Here is a 16,375-nt window from a genome sequence, read left to right as displayed (position 1 = left end):
ACAAGATTCAGTAAACAAGAAAGTTTGTTTTCAGATATTCACATATCTTTTAAACTTCTGAAAATTCTGCTTTCACAAATCTAACAAGTGGAAGGAAAAGTGTATCCAGGCACCACAAAAGCAGCAGAGGACTTCACAAAAACAAAACAAAACTAAAACCTTAGCCAGGTTCACGCTTGCCTTCAAGGAACGGGCTCATGATAAGAAGCAAAAGCTAAGCTATCCTGACTAATTTTTGAAACATACAACCACCTCATCTCATTCTAGTGATCATGTACAAGATAAAAAGCTAGTTAAAACAGGCCTTCCAAATTCTATTTGAAAAAACAACAAAAAAGCCAACCACAAAAAAAAACCACCAAATCACAGCTGCTTCACTCTTTGTAGTTTAGAGTAGGAAAAATTAACAGCAACACTAGAGAGCTCACTCAGAGGCACAACAGAATTGGACATACTTTTTTTCAATATGGACAAAATAAAACACGTCTTGAGACAAAATAAAAACAACCAGAGCACAAAACTTTCAGTATTATATTAAATGAAGACACCTCTGCCTGAATAACTATTTTGCTTTATAAAAGGGATTTTGCCTAAGAATATTCACACAAACGTTGCATTTCTTACCGGTACCCTGCTAAGAGGGGGTTTTGAAGGAGAGGTCCCTGGTTTCACTACGGCCGTTGCAATGCTGCTCGATGCCGAAATATAGCTGACTGGGGTGATCACTTGCCCAGGAGTGGCAACTGGTGTCAGCACTGGCAAGCCGGTCGGTCCAAGAGGCAAACTGCTCGGAGGTATACAAGTGCTAATGGATGTCAGGGGTTTAGTTGGTGCAACAGCAGTGGTTGGTATCCCAGGAATAACTGTAGTTTCCATTACCAACGATGTCTCCAGAGATACTGATGGATGCGTTGTTCCCACGTTACCGTGTTCACTGAAGAGAGACCGTAGCTTTTCTTCCAGGGTCTTTATATCATCAATACCAGGAGCTTTAGACTGAGCATCAGCATCAGCCTCCAGACAGTGAATATGAGGCTGATTGGGTAACGGAGCTGGTTGAGGCTGGCTGTGTATCAAAGTTTGCTGTACTGCAGGCAAGTTAGTAACTGGTTGTGGTAAGACACTAGGTAAGGGAACCTGGGGCAACACGGGTGTTGCACCTGGAATCTGGGGTAGTACAGGTGTTGATGTTATTCCTGATGGGACAAGTAAGGGATGTATCACTGGCTGAGTGACTGAACTACATACGCTTGTTGCTACTGAGGATGATAAAGGTGCAGAAATTGGAAGAGATAAGCCAGCTGCGCTGCTGAGCTGCGATTTATCCATAGACTGCCCACTCTCAGGTAGTGGCTGTGGAGCACTTACAACTGTTGTTTCTGCCAGGTTGGAGACAGAACCACTGCTACTAAGCTGAGGAAGCTGCAAAGCCACATTCTGAGGCAGAGACAGGGCAACAGATGTCTGTGGTGCTGCCATACTACTTACAATCTGAGGAGCAGACTGAGATGTCACAGCTGGTGCAACAACACCAAGAGCAGTGACACCAGGAACCTGGGTAGATGGCAGTGCCAAAGACGACGGTGTGGTGATACTGGGGGCAATGTCTCCAGTTACTGGTTGAGCAGGCTGGGATGTGGTAGGTAAGGAGAAAGAAGCAGGGGCGCTCACACTGGACGCGACACCAATCGACTGCTGTCCAGATTGTGAGGCTGGTGGTGGAGAAATAGAGCTTGGCACACTTGCACTTGGTGCAGCTCCAACAGCTGCACTCTCTGAAGGCAAAGTAACAGATCCTGGAAGAGAAACACCTGTGCTGGAGGGAACAGATATAGAAGAAGCAGCCACAGATGCAGGAGGTGCACCACTGCCTGCCATGGTAGAAAGTGCAGGTGGAAATGGTGGTACTGTTTGATTGAACACTGGAGGAGCTGTACTAGGCCCTTCTGTCATTTGAGCATGCCCCATTTCAGAGAAAGCTTGCTGCAAGCTCAGTGATGATGCCGAGTGGGAGAGATTCATTCCAGGACCATGTAGTGGAGATGCAGCAACTGCAAGAACAGAAAAATGTCAGTCCACATGGAAAAGTTCATTACAGTATTATTTCTATTGTTAGATTACGATCACATTTACCTCTCAAAAATGACAAATTCAGGCTTACATTAAAATACAGACTTAAGGTTTCAGAGTCTTACAGACAGCCCATCAACACTTTTTCCCCACTGAGAATCCTGCATAGTATCACCCAAATCATAATCCCTTCTAACCAGCACAGACAGTTCCTTACTTCCCACAATATTTTAAGAGGTGTTTATGAACAGTTTAGTTAACTAATTTCACAGTTTTGATGAATATGTCTTAGCTATCCAGTTTTTAGAGTTTAGATAACTTACCCATATCCGAAGTTTCTCCAGGAACAGCAGATGTGAAAAAGCCCTGTTCTTTTAACCGACTCTCAGGAACAGGGCTGACAATAAACCGTCTTCCTGCAGAATGGACAACCTGGGTAAAGGAGCTAGGAGGAACCCCTAAACAGAAAGAAGTTAGAAGTTTAGTGATACATGGTTGCAATTAAATACATAACCTGCAATATGGAATGTGCACTCCATCATACAAAATAAAAACTTGGCTGCACCCATCCGCTGAAACAGAAAAAGATAACTGTTGAAAAAAATCACAAAAGACTTACCTATTCTTTGTGGCATGGAAGATGTAGGATCTGGCTGTTTGAACTCTAATTTCTGTAAAGTAAGATAAAATTTAAAGTTCTATTCTGAAACAGAAACCCACAAGATAGTTCTTAATGCTAGCTTACTGAAATGTGGGCATTTAAGGTAAGCAGTACCTTGGACCCAAGCACCACTACCAAACTAGTGGCATTCTGCCCAGAAAAATGTCAGCTACAGTGCCTTTAGAGCTTCTCAGCTTAGTGACCGTCGATATAACTAATTGATCTAAACACTCTTTTGTTAACAGGCACTCCAACGGACTTCTTCAAACTTTCCACAGATAAATGGATGTTTCAAGATAGTTCTGGGTGGAAATAAGGCAGAGATTCAGGAAATGTCACCCCTTCTTATTCCCAGCAACCAATTTTAAAAAATGTGTTTTATAACTGAGCCGTCCAATCTCTTAGTAGCTCACTGGGTAGAGGGCCTGAGTCCAGGCTCTCAGTGTTTAGCGAGCAGCACCGTGCTGGGGGCTTTAGTGTCCCGCCTCACAATAACCTCAAATCCAAAAAGCCTCAGCATTTCACATCGTCTGCTTAGTGGACTGTTAGGAGATACAGCAGCTTCAGAAGCATTAGAACACACCAAAAAGCAAAAAGTCTACATTATTTAGCTTTCTAAATGCATTTTAGGCTCTCACCCTGATATGAAACTTTGTCTTCTTTTTTTTAATTTTTAAGCTTTGATATTTCTCATGAAAGAAAGTTTCAGTTTCTAGCTAGCTTTACTCACAAAACCATACCACCCAAAATGGAAAACACAAATAGCTAACCAATCTGTCCTTTACATACCTGCGACCCGGGAAAGAAGCCATCATCTTTTGTCCGCATACTCTCCAAACCCTGATCACCTTCTGGCTCCACGCTTACATCCTCACTTAGCATTTCATCTGCTTTCTCAATAATCTCCCGTACCTGTTCTACAAATGAGTCTCTCTCGGTTGCTAAAATAAACTCATTCTGCACCTGCAAAGACAAAGCAACAACAATTTTCCACAAATTATTTCAAAACTAGGTATCGAATAACCATAATTCACTTTCAGTGCTACTGTTTGTCCTCCCTTCACTGCTCTTATGCACAAAATAAAGGTCATGACACCTTAGAGAAAAACAATTGTTTCTAAAATTATCTCCAGCACAGAAGTATTTGCACTGGTTTACTCTTTGCTGTGGAACAACATTCAATCTCACTTCTTCATCAAATTGTCACCTCAATCTTTGCTTAGCACAGTGAAATTTAAAATTATCTCACTGCAGTTCCTCATATCCAATGTAACATACATTAAGAGCCACATTTAAAGGAAACTATTATATAAAAAAAAGTTGAAAAAATCTGTATTGCAATATGTGTTCCGTGCTTCTTTCTTTCTGTACCATACAGAACTTCTACACTATGCAGGTTGCACATCACTAACTCAAACTCTGGCTGTAGTACATAAATGCAAGTATTATGTTCCCTATATAGGGAAAAGAAGATTGTTCAGCCTACCTGGTTTCAATACATTGTATTGCTTTATAAAAATACATTATGCTGCTTATGTTGGAGGAAACCAGCTTAAAATAGTATACTTGGCATTTAGAAAGAAATTCTCAGTTTAGTATGACCCATGAGAAAATTCTGTCTCCTGAAATAATGCATGGTAAATCTCTCAGAGACAGTGAGTCTATGAAACAGAAGTTAAAGCTGTCAGTCACAGTATCTCTGCTGGGAAAAAGAGAAGGTGCCTTAGAGGTAAAGCCCGAGACATTGTTTTTACATCAAGTTTCAGGGATGCTGGTTTAGAAAAAGGAAAGACAAGCACAATGTGTTTATATCAGCCTTTGCAATGCAGAATACTTACTCGTTAAAAGAAACCTTCAGTGCTTTGAGTTGAGCAATGACAGATACCCATATGGGGGCATCTAACCCAGATACCCATATGGGGGCATCTAACCCAGATACCCATATGGGGGCATCTAACCCAGATACCCATATGGGGGCATCTAACCCAGATACCCATATGGGGGCATCTAACCCAGATACCCATATGGGGGCATCTAACCCAGATACCCATATGGGGGCATCTAACAATATCCTGATTAAAAGGAAACCAGAAGTCTTACAATCAAAAGCTTCCCCAACATTCAACAAGAAACCAATGAGCACAAAGTTCCAGATTCAGTTGTTTAAATTATGTTGCATACTTGCAACTATGTGACTGCATTTTAGATGCCCAGTTCACTTATTTTGTTTCTAATCTTCAAATATTGGCATTTCTTGTTTGGGGAATGTGTGCATGTCTTGGTTTTGGTTGGTTGGTTTATTTTGGGTTTGTTGGGTTGTTTTTTTTTAAAATCAATTATACTTTTATTCCTCCATAGGATCACTTTAGGTATGATGCGAAGTAAAACTTCTTTGTATTCTTTCCATATTTCTTGGCACTTGATTTCATGCTATCAACTTGTTTACACGGCCAATACACATGCTAAGAACCAACTTCTTCCTCTTTCTCAGAAATCCATTAGTGGCTAAGAGATTATTTCTCTCATCACCGATTTGGTTCCTTTTAAAAGGTATGAATCCAGCACATACCACCTATTATTCTGCCACCTCTCTACGCTAAAAGATGAATACTGCACAGGTGCCCAAGAAGCTGGCAAAAGATACTGGGTTTTGTCATCCCCTCCTCACTTCAGTAATGCTAAAACAATCTCAGTTTCATTCAGATTGTACCAGCCCAAGAATATGAGTTTTAATTTAAAAAAAAAAAAAGGTGGGTTCTATTCCACGCTACACAGTGTTTTCATTTAAACATCTCTACAGGGTAAGTTCTTTTCTATGCTTGACCATTACACATTGAATTGAGAGGGTTTTTCTTTAAGAAAATCAAAAGCAGCATCAGTCATTACTGACTTTCAGAAACCAGAAAGTGATTCCCATTCCTTGCTTTGAAGGCAGAATCTTGCCATATCAGTTGAGAACAATGGCAAAAAAACTCAAAGCTTAAGCATGCATAAGTTTTAAAGATCTAGCAATGTCTGCTCTTAGAAAAGCAAACAGAAATTGTTTAACCTGGCACTTTCAGAAAGTTGTTTGCAGTTTTCAAAAACATCAGATTGCAAAAAAACTACAGGCAGATTTACTTTATAAAACCACAATTCTAAGTTAAAAACTGATGCAAATTTTCATGTGAACTGAGCACGCAATATTAACTGTCAACTTGGTATACCACTCTGTGCCCAGAGTTTCTATTTGTGTACCAATAAGGTGAGTACAGACCATACTACATGGAAGAGCAATTCTGAAACACAAATGAGACGAAGACTGGTTATATTACTCCTGTGTTTAAGACTGGATTCAATTCTTTATCTCCAAAATAAATCTTACCATAATGGAAGCTATTTCCTCAGGGTTGTCACCATCCAAATCAAATTTGAAAGTAACCATTTTCCGATTGTGTGTCTCTAGCTGGCACTCCACTACCCGATCACCTTTATTTGAAACCTAAAGCAAAAAAAACCAATAGTTCAAACCAAAAGCATGAGAAATTAAGACTTGTTGCTTTAAAGCTCGCAGAGGCAAACCAACGGTACTGGTCTAATAGAAATACATTCTCTCTTTCCAGTCTAACAAACGGTGCCATGTACAGCATCATTTTTTCTGATGATACATCAAATATTCTAGGACAGTCTGTGGAATCACCGGTGGCTAAGCAAGCCAATTTTGCCATATCAAATGCTCCAAAAAGCTTTTAATAGATGACATTTGGAATGCTGACTCCAGAAGCAGAAGCTGGATATACTGGATAGCTTGTGTGCTTGCAGCAGGGTGCAGCGTATAACAAGACCGCAGAAGACACACATTCCTCAACACAAAAGAAACTTTTTGAAGCTCAAAAAAGGCGTCATCACTACCAAACTATCACCAAAATATAAAAATACTCACATTTAGAATTCTAAGTTTCGGTCTAGCAGTCTTCTCATGGCGAGAGCGACTGCGGACAGACCTCCGCATATGACGTTTAGTAGTCCTCCCTTCATGCCTTCCGCTAGAAGTTGGAACATTCTCGTTGCCATCACTCAATCCTGAAGCAACATCAGAATGTGCACTAAAAAAAAAAACCACAAACCAAAACCCAACTTTATATTAGTATCCATGCACTCCATAACTGCAACAATACAGTTAACGCTACCAAATGGTATTCTTTTCTGGATAGCAGTAGCTGCCTGTTAATCGCAGAATAGGGGAGAAGAGTCCTATCAACACTTAGGGTTGCTTGAATAGCAATTCTATTAGTAATTATTTAACTACACATCTCTTGCAAACTGAGTTGTACAAATACAGCTTCTGAATATGTTTTCAAGCTATCTGTAGTTTGAATTCTGTTTAAGTGCCAAAAGGACATAAAAAAAAACCCTTATGATCCATTTGACATAACACATAAAAAAAAGGGTAAGTTAAAACACTATACATAATCCGATTTACTCCCTCCATACCCTGTTGTAAATCAAAACTTATTCCAACTCTCATAAGCCTTTTTTTCCTTTAGGAAGTTTATTTCCTTACATCCTCAAGAACACCCTCAGTAAAAAAAAATATCCCTGGTGAAAAAGAGATACCTAAAGATCACCCAAGGAAGAATAATCTAACACATGAAACTGAAATTCAGTTTGGTGAAAACAATGCTTACCTATCCATAGAGGAGGCCAAAGGGGTAGACTGAGCAGGCTGTGTTGCTGGAAGGGTCTCTGAAGGAGCGGTCTGTGAGACTCCCTGAGTACCCTACGGATAGAAACCTACATTAAGAAGCCCCCTCAAAGAATACCGTTCCTTTTCAAGTAACCCAGTAGTCTTCAATGTTTCCTCCCAAATCAGCTGTAAAGCTTAAAAGCACTACCTTCTTCGAACTTGAAACAGCTGGCACCTAGACAGCTCTAACTTACAAAAGATTCTAAAGCAAACTGCAGTGAAGCAAATCATCATCTGGGGAGGGGTTGGGAGAGGAAATCAGCCATCCTTTCTACTGCTACGTGTCACTACAGTTTGCCATGCAGCCACAGTCTTACTAACAGAATGTGCAAAAGGCAAGCCAATGCAGAACACGCAGACAATTCAAATTCTTCCTAGCAAGAATAATGCTGCAGGGAATAGGCATGACAACAGATTCTCAAAGGCTATCGGCTGCAGTTTGTCTTTGATATGGCAAAAATGTTCTACAGTATTAGCAAGAAGTGAAGTGTTAACAGGTTTTTGCCTGCAGGATGCACACTCACTTCCCAACAGAACAGCCAGTGGCAACAAGGTCCCCACATTGGCATGACATTCTGCTGTAAGAAAAAGTTCATTTGAAATATTAATTTCCAACTGAAGACAAGCACGGAAGGGATTAGTTCCCCATATACATACACAGTTGCATAATTCAAACACCCTAAATGTATTGTTAGATTATATTCGACATATTTACCTCCAAAACCGCCTGCTGCGAGGAGGCAGATGAGGCCTGTTGTGCTAAACTCACTGTAGGCTGGGGCACTTGAACCTGTCCTCCTAGGCTGCCCATGGGAACTAAAACGTTCTGCTCCACATATGGCTGCACAACAGGAGCAAGATAGCCCGGCTGAGCCATTGCATCTGTGGATAAGGGAGGGGACAGTACGGCAGAAGGAATGCTAACAGAGGCCACAGCAGAGGAAGGTGCAACATTCGAGTCACCCGGGTATTGAGGCGGCAGCCGAGACGGAAAGCCCTGTAATAGAAATAAGAGAGTCAAGTTAGTGAATGTCAGAGTTACTGAGGAAACAAGAGAGTTAAAAAAAAAAAGAAGTATCAGTGTCGGGGGCTCGTTCAAGCACTCCCAAAGGCTATCTTCCCAGAGAAGCAGAGCGAACTGTTCGTGTAGCCAAAGCTCAGCTTGCGAGTCACCATGCTTGAACAAGCAAATTCCCACTCAAAGTTCCAAGTCTAAGGCAAAACAATCTTCATCTCCCAATTCCTGCAATTAATATTTTAAGGGTTGAGACTTGAAATGAATTTTGAAGAATTTTCAGGCTGAACGACTACTGCTCAGAAGATATTACGCAACTGCTGCTAATTCTTGAGACTAACAGCAAAAACGCTCTTGTGTTCTTCCTATCCTCTCAACGTTCCTACATGCTGTTTCTGTTCCACAGCACTCTTTATAACCCCAATGCAGATTTTCTACATCTATACAATTTTTGTTTTAGAAGAACAATCATATGCCGAGTTACAATTTTTGTCACCATTCGGATTGTGCGATCACTCTAAAAATGGCCAAGTAGCTGAAGCAGTCTGTGCCCACAGTCTAGCATTTCATGACTAGCATCGGGTACTTACGTCACATTCAAGATCCATGCCATCTGACTTATTTCTAGAAAGTCCGTGTCCCCCTTCCCCACCTCCCTTCCCCTTCCCAGACGTGGAACAAAGTACTGACATTGCTGAATGTGCTGCCATTGATTCTTTCCAACACACATCCTCCATTTTTAAAATCACAAATTTTGGTATTTTTTTTTTCCAAGTTGATACATCTCTTGGATATGTAGCTGTCCTCTTTCACACAGTGGTTGACCAACGTCCTGCACTATGATTCTGTCATTTTAGACAAATTCCACTGCCAAGGATGAAAAACTCAAAATACCAGGGTGTCCAAAGACTCCTTTCCCCCCCCTCCTTAAAACGGTCCTTTTCCACATAATAGACTTCATCTTCATGGCTTAATGGCTCTCTTACGAGAAGTGAATTGGCCAGGGCACACAGTTCAGATCTGGTACCTTAGAGGAACAGGTAAAAATGTGGAGAAGAGCTCTGCTGGCTTGCAACAATACCTGGTAAAGAGCATCTCCAGCAGGAAGTGAAGCTTCAGCAGCTTGTCCAATGCTGACTGGCAATCCCACGGACTGGACAGCCGGCTGCAGGAGCTGCGGGAGAACCTGGCTGGGCAACTGAGCCACAGGCTGCATCAGTGTGGGAAGCTGGCTAGGGACAACAGTTGATCCTACAGGGACAGCGGTTGCCGCAGCAGTCGTTGCCAGTGTGAGCAATGGCTGATTCATGCCAGCTGCCATTGAAATGGGCAGCGACTGGAAACCCGGCTGAGCCACTGACACGTGAGGAGCTGCTACAGGCAACTGAGAGACTGAGAACTGGGGAACCATGGAAGTTGGCAAGGGCTGTCCCATGGGTAGAAAATGAGAGCCAATGGGGACTGATGGGGCAACTGAAGGCTGAGGGAGAGAAGGTGCTGCAACAGGTAATTGAGGCTCGCCTTGGATGATCGACACTGGTTGGGAAACAGGAAGCTGGGGAGGTAAAGAAAATAGAGATAGATTTTTTTTTTTAAAGCAGGGTTGCAGAAAGCAGAATTTTTACGCATTAGTCAAAGAAAGAATTATTCAAGTTATAGCACTCTGTTAAAGTGGGTGGGGAGCACAGTTGGCAGAGTGGCCGGGAAGTTGGCTGGAGTTCCAAAAGGTCCTCACTTCGCAACACTTCCCCTAAAGAACTCAACAGGCTCTTGAAACAGACACCCACAGAGGGTGAAAGAGCAACGTTCTAATACCCTGAAGCACTGAGTTGTGCATAAACAGAATCGAATTCCCCTCAACTCTGTCCCCAGAGCCAAGCCTGCCTTCTTACAGGAAAGAAGTACACATCTTTCAAAAAGTCTGTCAGCATTGGGTATGGGGACTAAAGCAATGCAGAATGAAAAGCCACTGTGCCAGCATCCAGAGAATGGCAGGGGATATGTCAATTAAAGCCAGCGAACGATGCAACTGGAAAGGCAGTTTAGATAAACAAGCAACAAAACAATTTTAAAAACAAAATCAAGGCTCACATGTTCAAGATAGAGATATGAGCCAAAATGAAGTAATACTCAGTAACAGAAGCTTCTTGACCAGGGAGTAAAGGAGAAGAGCTGAATAAGAAAGATGACAGAGTGGAAAAGGCAGTCCTTACGGTTCACTACCTAAATAAGTGAACATGTTTTACACACATAATGGTGCAGAAGATAGACATTGATGGGAAGCAGAGAAATGTCAAGTTCCTGAAAATCCATTCGTAATATATCATTAATCAACATGCCTCAGGATATTTTCGACAATTTAAAGATCTTTGTGCATTGAAGTACTAACCCTCCCTCAAATTACTCATGACTGTAACGTGTGAAAGAAAGGGTTTCAACACATTTTCCAACAAAATTAACAGTTGTAGTACACTAAGAATACTATTATCTGGATGAATGTTTTGGAACCATTAGAAAAGATGACAAAAGTGGAAGGAGCAGCATGTCAAATTTGCCAGCTGTGAAGAAGAAAATCTTCTGCTAGAAAGAAGAATTTTGTTTACCTGTGTCCCAGCTGCTGCCTGAGGCATGGGCATAATCTGTGAAGTTTGAGTTTGAGAGACAGTTTGTGTGGGAGTGGCGCCAGCAGAAACTGACGGCTGCTGCAACTGGTATTGCCCAGGCTGTTGGGAAGAGGCTGGCTGCTGTGCATTCTGTAGTAGAGAAAAGAGGAAGAAGCTATTTTATCCCCCCCACAGAAGGTTTTCAGGCATATCCTATTTAAATTCTACTTTTTACTCCTTCATAAGTGACTTCACTGGTTCTTCTGAGTCAGCTGAGTCAATTAAGCTTTACCAATTACTTATTAGCATTACTAATCCACCTCCATTATCAGCACCAATTCTTGCAACAGAATTATTTCACTTGTGAAAACAAGAATGAAGATTCCATAAAGGAAGAAAAGGCAGTTAATAGAAGACGATGTTATAGAAGATAGTACTTCCAGTTAGAAGAAATAAGGAGAATGAAGTCCGCCTGTCTAGACAGCCTAACTTGCAAATCCTGACACTGGGAATTCATCCTTGAATGGACCTCCGCTGCAAGCTCAGGTGAAAGTTGGGGAAGACACACACATGAAAATAAGCATTAACATGATTCTAAAAGTAAATTGCAGAAAGTCAGTGAAGTTAATCCCATAGCATGTTAGATTGGGAAGAACCAAAGGATTCCTTTGCTTTTGTCCAAAACTATGGGTTGAAGGGAGGACAGAGGTAGTCAATTGCTTTTAAAGAGTCACAATCCTATACCAAAAGCTTGGAGATTGATCTTACCTGTTGAGTGTGTTGGGTAGGCTGGGATGGCACTGATACACTGCTTGAGGCTGACTGGCCCTGCACCTGTGTCTGGAGGAGAGAAAAAAGAGACAGAGAATCAGCTTAAATCCTATGGTTTTGCAGAAGGCAGTTAAAAATAATTTCTGCCTGGAGCGATCTGGTTGGAATAGGTTTCTAGCTGTCCTTTTGGACAACCAGTCCTTTTGGCCAAATTCCACTACGACAACCAGAACAAAGCAGAGCAATCTGGAAGAGTACTGAACTCCATTTTAAGTCTTTCAAAAATAACCAATACAGAAAGTCTTTGCAACCCACATGCCCCTCAACATGAGACAAATCAGCCTACCAGCTTCTTCTTCCACTGATGATGCTTTAAGAGCAGGATGCTTTGGTATGATAACTGGAAATAGAGGCATTAGGTTTTACCATTACATGTGTTCTAAACACAATTAGGTGTGGGGATAGAAGGGGGATAGAAGGAAATAAAACTATCTGTTAAAAAAGTATCAAAAATATACAGAATTCTAGACCAATAACAAAGTACTCAGTACACATACATGTTATGAGTTCTCTGAGTGGCACGTCAAATGCAAGCTAGAAATCGTTTCCAGACTCACTACCACTCAAAGTCTACCAAGAATTGCATATTGAAGAATCTGGGGGTCCACATTCTAGATAAGACAGAATTTTTAAATGAATAAGCAACGAAAAAAATGGATGAGTGGCATACAAATGAATGTGGATGGTGTAGAGGAAAATGGAATGGATTTTTACTTCTGTGGCTGACATTTTTTATCAGATGCCAGGATTTTCATTATTATTTTTGTGACTATTATATTTCTTTATCAGATCCTGGGAGACAATTAGACAAAGACCTCCAGATGAGTTCCCTGAGTGTGCACCACTTTGGTGGACTGCCTTTTTAGGAGACATATCTGGTGCATATATATCATATCAAGAAATATCTACTAACATTCCTTAAGGCTGTCATCATTCAGCTTGTAGAAGCTTATTAGGAACAAGTTTATTAAAATTACATACTTTTTTTATTACAGAAACTTTGGGGAAAGTAGACTGCCAATGAAAAGAACCATTTTTTTCTTTGCCATTTTAGAAGTTTGAGGCCCTTATTGGCTAGGATCTAAACACATGCTATATCCCACTGATGTAACATCTGTTCACATTGACTCAGTTTGTGCTTCAAATTCTGATCTTTAAATGAATTACAAAAGATCCCAGAACCTATATTCTGCAAAATAATTGTGATCCCTTACTGTTTTCCAGATGTATTTTACATTCATGAGAAGCCACATCCTGAAGTTTAACAACAGTGGTTTATGGAGAAACAATCCCCAAGTAATTTTCAAACTTCTTGTGCAGCAGCCTCACTCCACAATTTCTCCCACAGCATAGAAATTACTATCTATTAGACTAGTGATTAAAGCTGTTTCAGCTTCAATAAAACACCTTTATTATCCCATACAGAAAGCCTTAAATACTTAAGTTTTTGGTCTTACCACAAAAAGCAAAAAGATTCTCCTCCAGTTTCTTCACACAAATCACAAAGTTGCTAATACTCCAATAACTAAAATGTCAGATCCCCTAATTCCAAGAACAGAAGGATTAAGAGAAGTCTACTTTAAGTAAATCCTCTCTTTTCACAAAAGTTTATCTTATGAAAAGTTTCAGACTACAAGTGCAGATACAATGTATGTACACATACACCTCACAGAGTGTACAAATGCATTATTGACTATTGCAAGTGAAAATACCATAAATGCTGATAAAACACGTAACTCCAAACTAAGCTTCAGTCCTCAAATTTTGCTTTTAAAAAGGACACCATATTCTAGGTTTATAAGGAAGCAACACCTATTAGCAACAGTTGTTTGTGCCACTAATTTACCACCCAGCTTCTTTAGTTTCTTTAATGATCCTGAAAGTATTTTTCCAAAACCACGTACACATACATAATATAGCTCCTTCCATTCCTCTCTTCACACTTTCTTCTCCCAAGCCTGGAAAAAGCTCTTGCATTTTGGACAGTCACCAAACTAACCTTGTTGTTGTCTAATGAAACATTGATCATACAGAAGTTCAACTTCAAGTAACACATTCTCATTCAATGGCTAAGGAGTAGGAACAAAAATACAAAGCAAATTTTACTATCATTGCCGATTCAAACCGTGAAGAAGACACACTTCATTAAACTCAACATTTGAAAGCCAATTTGGTACTCCAGCTATCTCTTGCCAAAAGAAAAACCAGGACCAGGAGGAACACTGACCGTTTGCTACCCTTAACGCAAAAGCCCTACCAGTATTTCAGCTAAAGCTGAACACTGACCAAGTGGGTGCTGACGCCTCATTATTTCATTGCAATCTGGTAAGTTAAAGATCCTACTGTACTACTGACTTGGTGGGAAGACACCCCCCTGACTGCTAATGTTTCGAACCACATGGAGCAAGTCTAAGAACAAGGGTCCACTTTAAGTGCAAGGTATGACTTATAAAAAGCAGAGAAAATCTGGAAGGGTTTGCTCCTGTAACCTGAGGATAGAGTGCAGGTGGTCCTGATGAAAGCGAGGTGGACAAGGCCTGCTGAGTTGAGGCTCCCTGGGGGAAGCAGATGAAGAGCTGCGACTCTTGCAATACCTTCTGAGGCAGCTGAACAATGGGCAATGAGAAGTCTGAACCAAAAGCAGAAGATGACCCCCCTGTAGGGGGAGGAGACTGGAAATCGCCAGTGTCAGAGGAAGTCAGCTGTGAGGAATCACTGGAGTATTCTGGGCTTCCTTCCGGCCAGCTCCGCCTGGCAGAGCCCCCTCTGGGACCTGCTAACTCAGGACCAAGATAGTTACACTGCTCCTCGGTCACAGGCTGAAGCCGACCATGCGACCCTATGCCTTGAGTGGATTCCTCTTGACTGGTCTCCATAGAGCCCCGGTGACTTCTGTAGACCCGCTGGGGTAAAGTTGCCCCTTCTGCTGGAGCAGAAGTCGGTGTGTGCACATGGAACTCAAAGACACAGCTCGCTCTGCCATCACCACTGTGAGAGAGCACAGCCGGGGCAGAGTGTGGAACAAATACCTGGTGGAATGTCATCTGAGCAGGATCTGCACTCAGAGGAGCTGAAACACTGGATAATGGAGAAAGGGGACCCATCCCAGAATCCAGCCTCAGGTTCTGAACATGTCTTGCCAGGTATGTTTGCCCCGATTGAAAGTCGAACACAGAGCTTTGTGGAGGACCACCTTGCCCATGGTTTGACTCAGAGACCTGCTTCAAATGTTGTTCAGTCACATGAGAGTTATAAGCTACTTGATCATAATGCTCCGATACCTGTGATGGATAGTGCATGCCCACCAAATATACAGCTTCTGGATGCATTCTGTAGTGAGCATCCTCTGGAGGTGTTGGTCCAGATCTATAGTCACTGTGGACAGGAGCTGGCTCAAACACGGGATTAACTTGCACATGCAGAGGCTCTCCAGCGACTCTCTGAGCTGCTGTGCTCAACATAACGAATGCCTCTGGTGTCCAATTGGTGGGACTACCACCAGGTGGAACTAAACTCTGGCCAGTCTTCAGCAATGGCTGGAAGTGGCAAGTTTGGGCTTCCAAAAATGAAGTGCTCTTGCGCCGCTGAGCAACTGCCACCTTCGGCGGGCAGACAGGCGGAGGTGAGAAAGACACCGGCCGTTCATGAACGGTTGGGAAAAATATCTGTGAATCTGGGAACGTTGGTGTTCCCCCACGCGGATGCTGAGGCTGTATTGACATGAACAAGACAAGTAATTCATACATTAAAAGTGAAAGCACATCAACATGCACAGTTCACTAGGCAGTTCTGTGAAGTAACTTATTATAGAATGAGTACTCAACTCATGGTCAAAAACATACAATACTTAGGAAATTTAGGTGAGTTGTAAATATCCATTAAATACATCCATGGCAGGCATAGCTACAAATGGAAACATTTGCTTGTGTTAGAGCTGCTTTTCCAGTCCAATTCCAAGAATTCACAAAAATAAACCACTTTTGCTCCTGACAGTGTAATGAGACTTATTGTCACAGGCTATCCATTGTGATCAGTGCTTGAAGGCCAATCAAACCCCCGAGGTTACTGCCACATGGGGAATACAAAAATTCAGAACTTGATAGCAGCAACAATGCCAGAGCCTCTAGGTTGCATTTGCAAGATAAAATGGCATTAAATCTTAATGTTATCCAATGCAAAAAACCACAGTGCTAGTGTCCTATCAGGAGTGTGTTCTGTATGCAATCCAGGGAGCTAAAAAGCAACCTTTTATGACACAAAACTGAACCATTCCAGCCCACAGATAAAAAAAACAGTATGACAAAACTGCAGAGCCTTTTGATTCTGACCAGTTTGATCCCCTCTTTTGATCATACCTTTTCACATAGGAAATTAGCACTCACTGAAACAAACCTAACTCTTGCCTGGACAGTAAAACATCCACAGGTTTAGTAACAGCAGTCCACAGGCAGTTCCACTCCATCTGATGT

The 16,375-nt window shown here is 41.6% G+C and overlaps 1 protein-coding gene across 1 annotated transcript in view; it reads right to left on the bottom strand.

Annotated features, from left to right (window-relative positions):
• Positions 1-16,375, bottom strand: part of WNK1 (WNK lysine deficient protein kinase 1) — a 108,790-nt gene that overhangs the window by 21,792 nt on the left and 70,623 nt on the right. Inside the window, exons 12-23 of the mRNA XM_009879744.1 lie at positions 15,188-15,616; positions 11,844-11,915; positions 11,076-11,225; positions 9,554-10,027; positions 8,173-8,454; positions 7,399-7,490; positions 6,654-6,816; positions 6,096-6,212; positions 3,521-3,694; positions 2,690-2,741; positions 2,394-2,528; positions 625-2,051 (exon numbers count right to left, since the gene is read on the bottom strand). Of these exons, the coding sequence (XP_009878046.1) occupies positions 625-2,051; positions 2,394-2,528; positions 2,690-2,741; positions 3,521-3,694; positions 6,096-6,212; positions 6,654-6,816; positions 7,399-7,490; positions 8,173-8,454; positions 9,554-10,027; positions 11,076-11,225; positions 11,844-11,915; positions 15,188-15,616 (3,567 nt within the window). The remainder of the gene's footprint in view (positions 1-624; positions 2,052-2,393; positions 2,529-2,689; positions 2,742-3,520; positions 3,695-6,095; positions 6,213-6,653; positions 6,817-7,398; positions 7,491-8,172; positions 8,455-9,553; positions 10,028-11,075; positions 11,226-11,843; positions 11,916-15,187; positions 15,617-16,375) is intronic.

This window comes from Charadrius vociferus, unplaced genomic scaffold (assembly GCF_000708025.1).
Source record: "Charadrius vociferus isolate BGI_N301 unplaced genomic scaffold, ASM70802v2 scaffold90, whole genome shotgun sequence".
Classification (NCBI taxonomy): Eukaryota; Metazoa; Chordata; class Aves; order Charadriiformes; family Charadriidae; genus Charadrius; species Charadrius vociferus.
The sequence above is the reverse complement of the archived record's forward strand: the minus strand, read 5'-3'. Positions and strand labels throughout refer to the sequence as shown.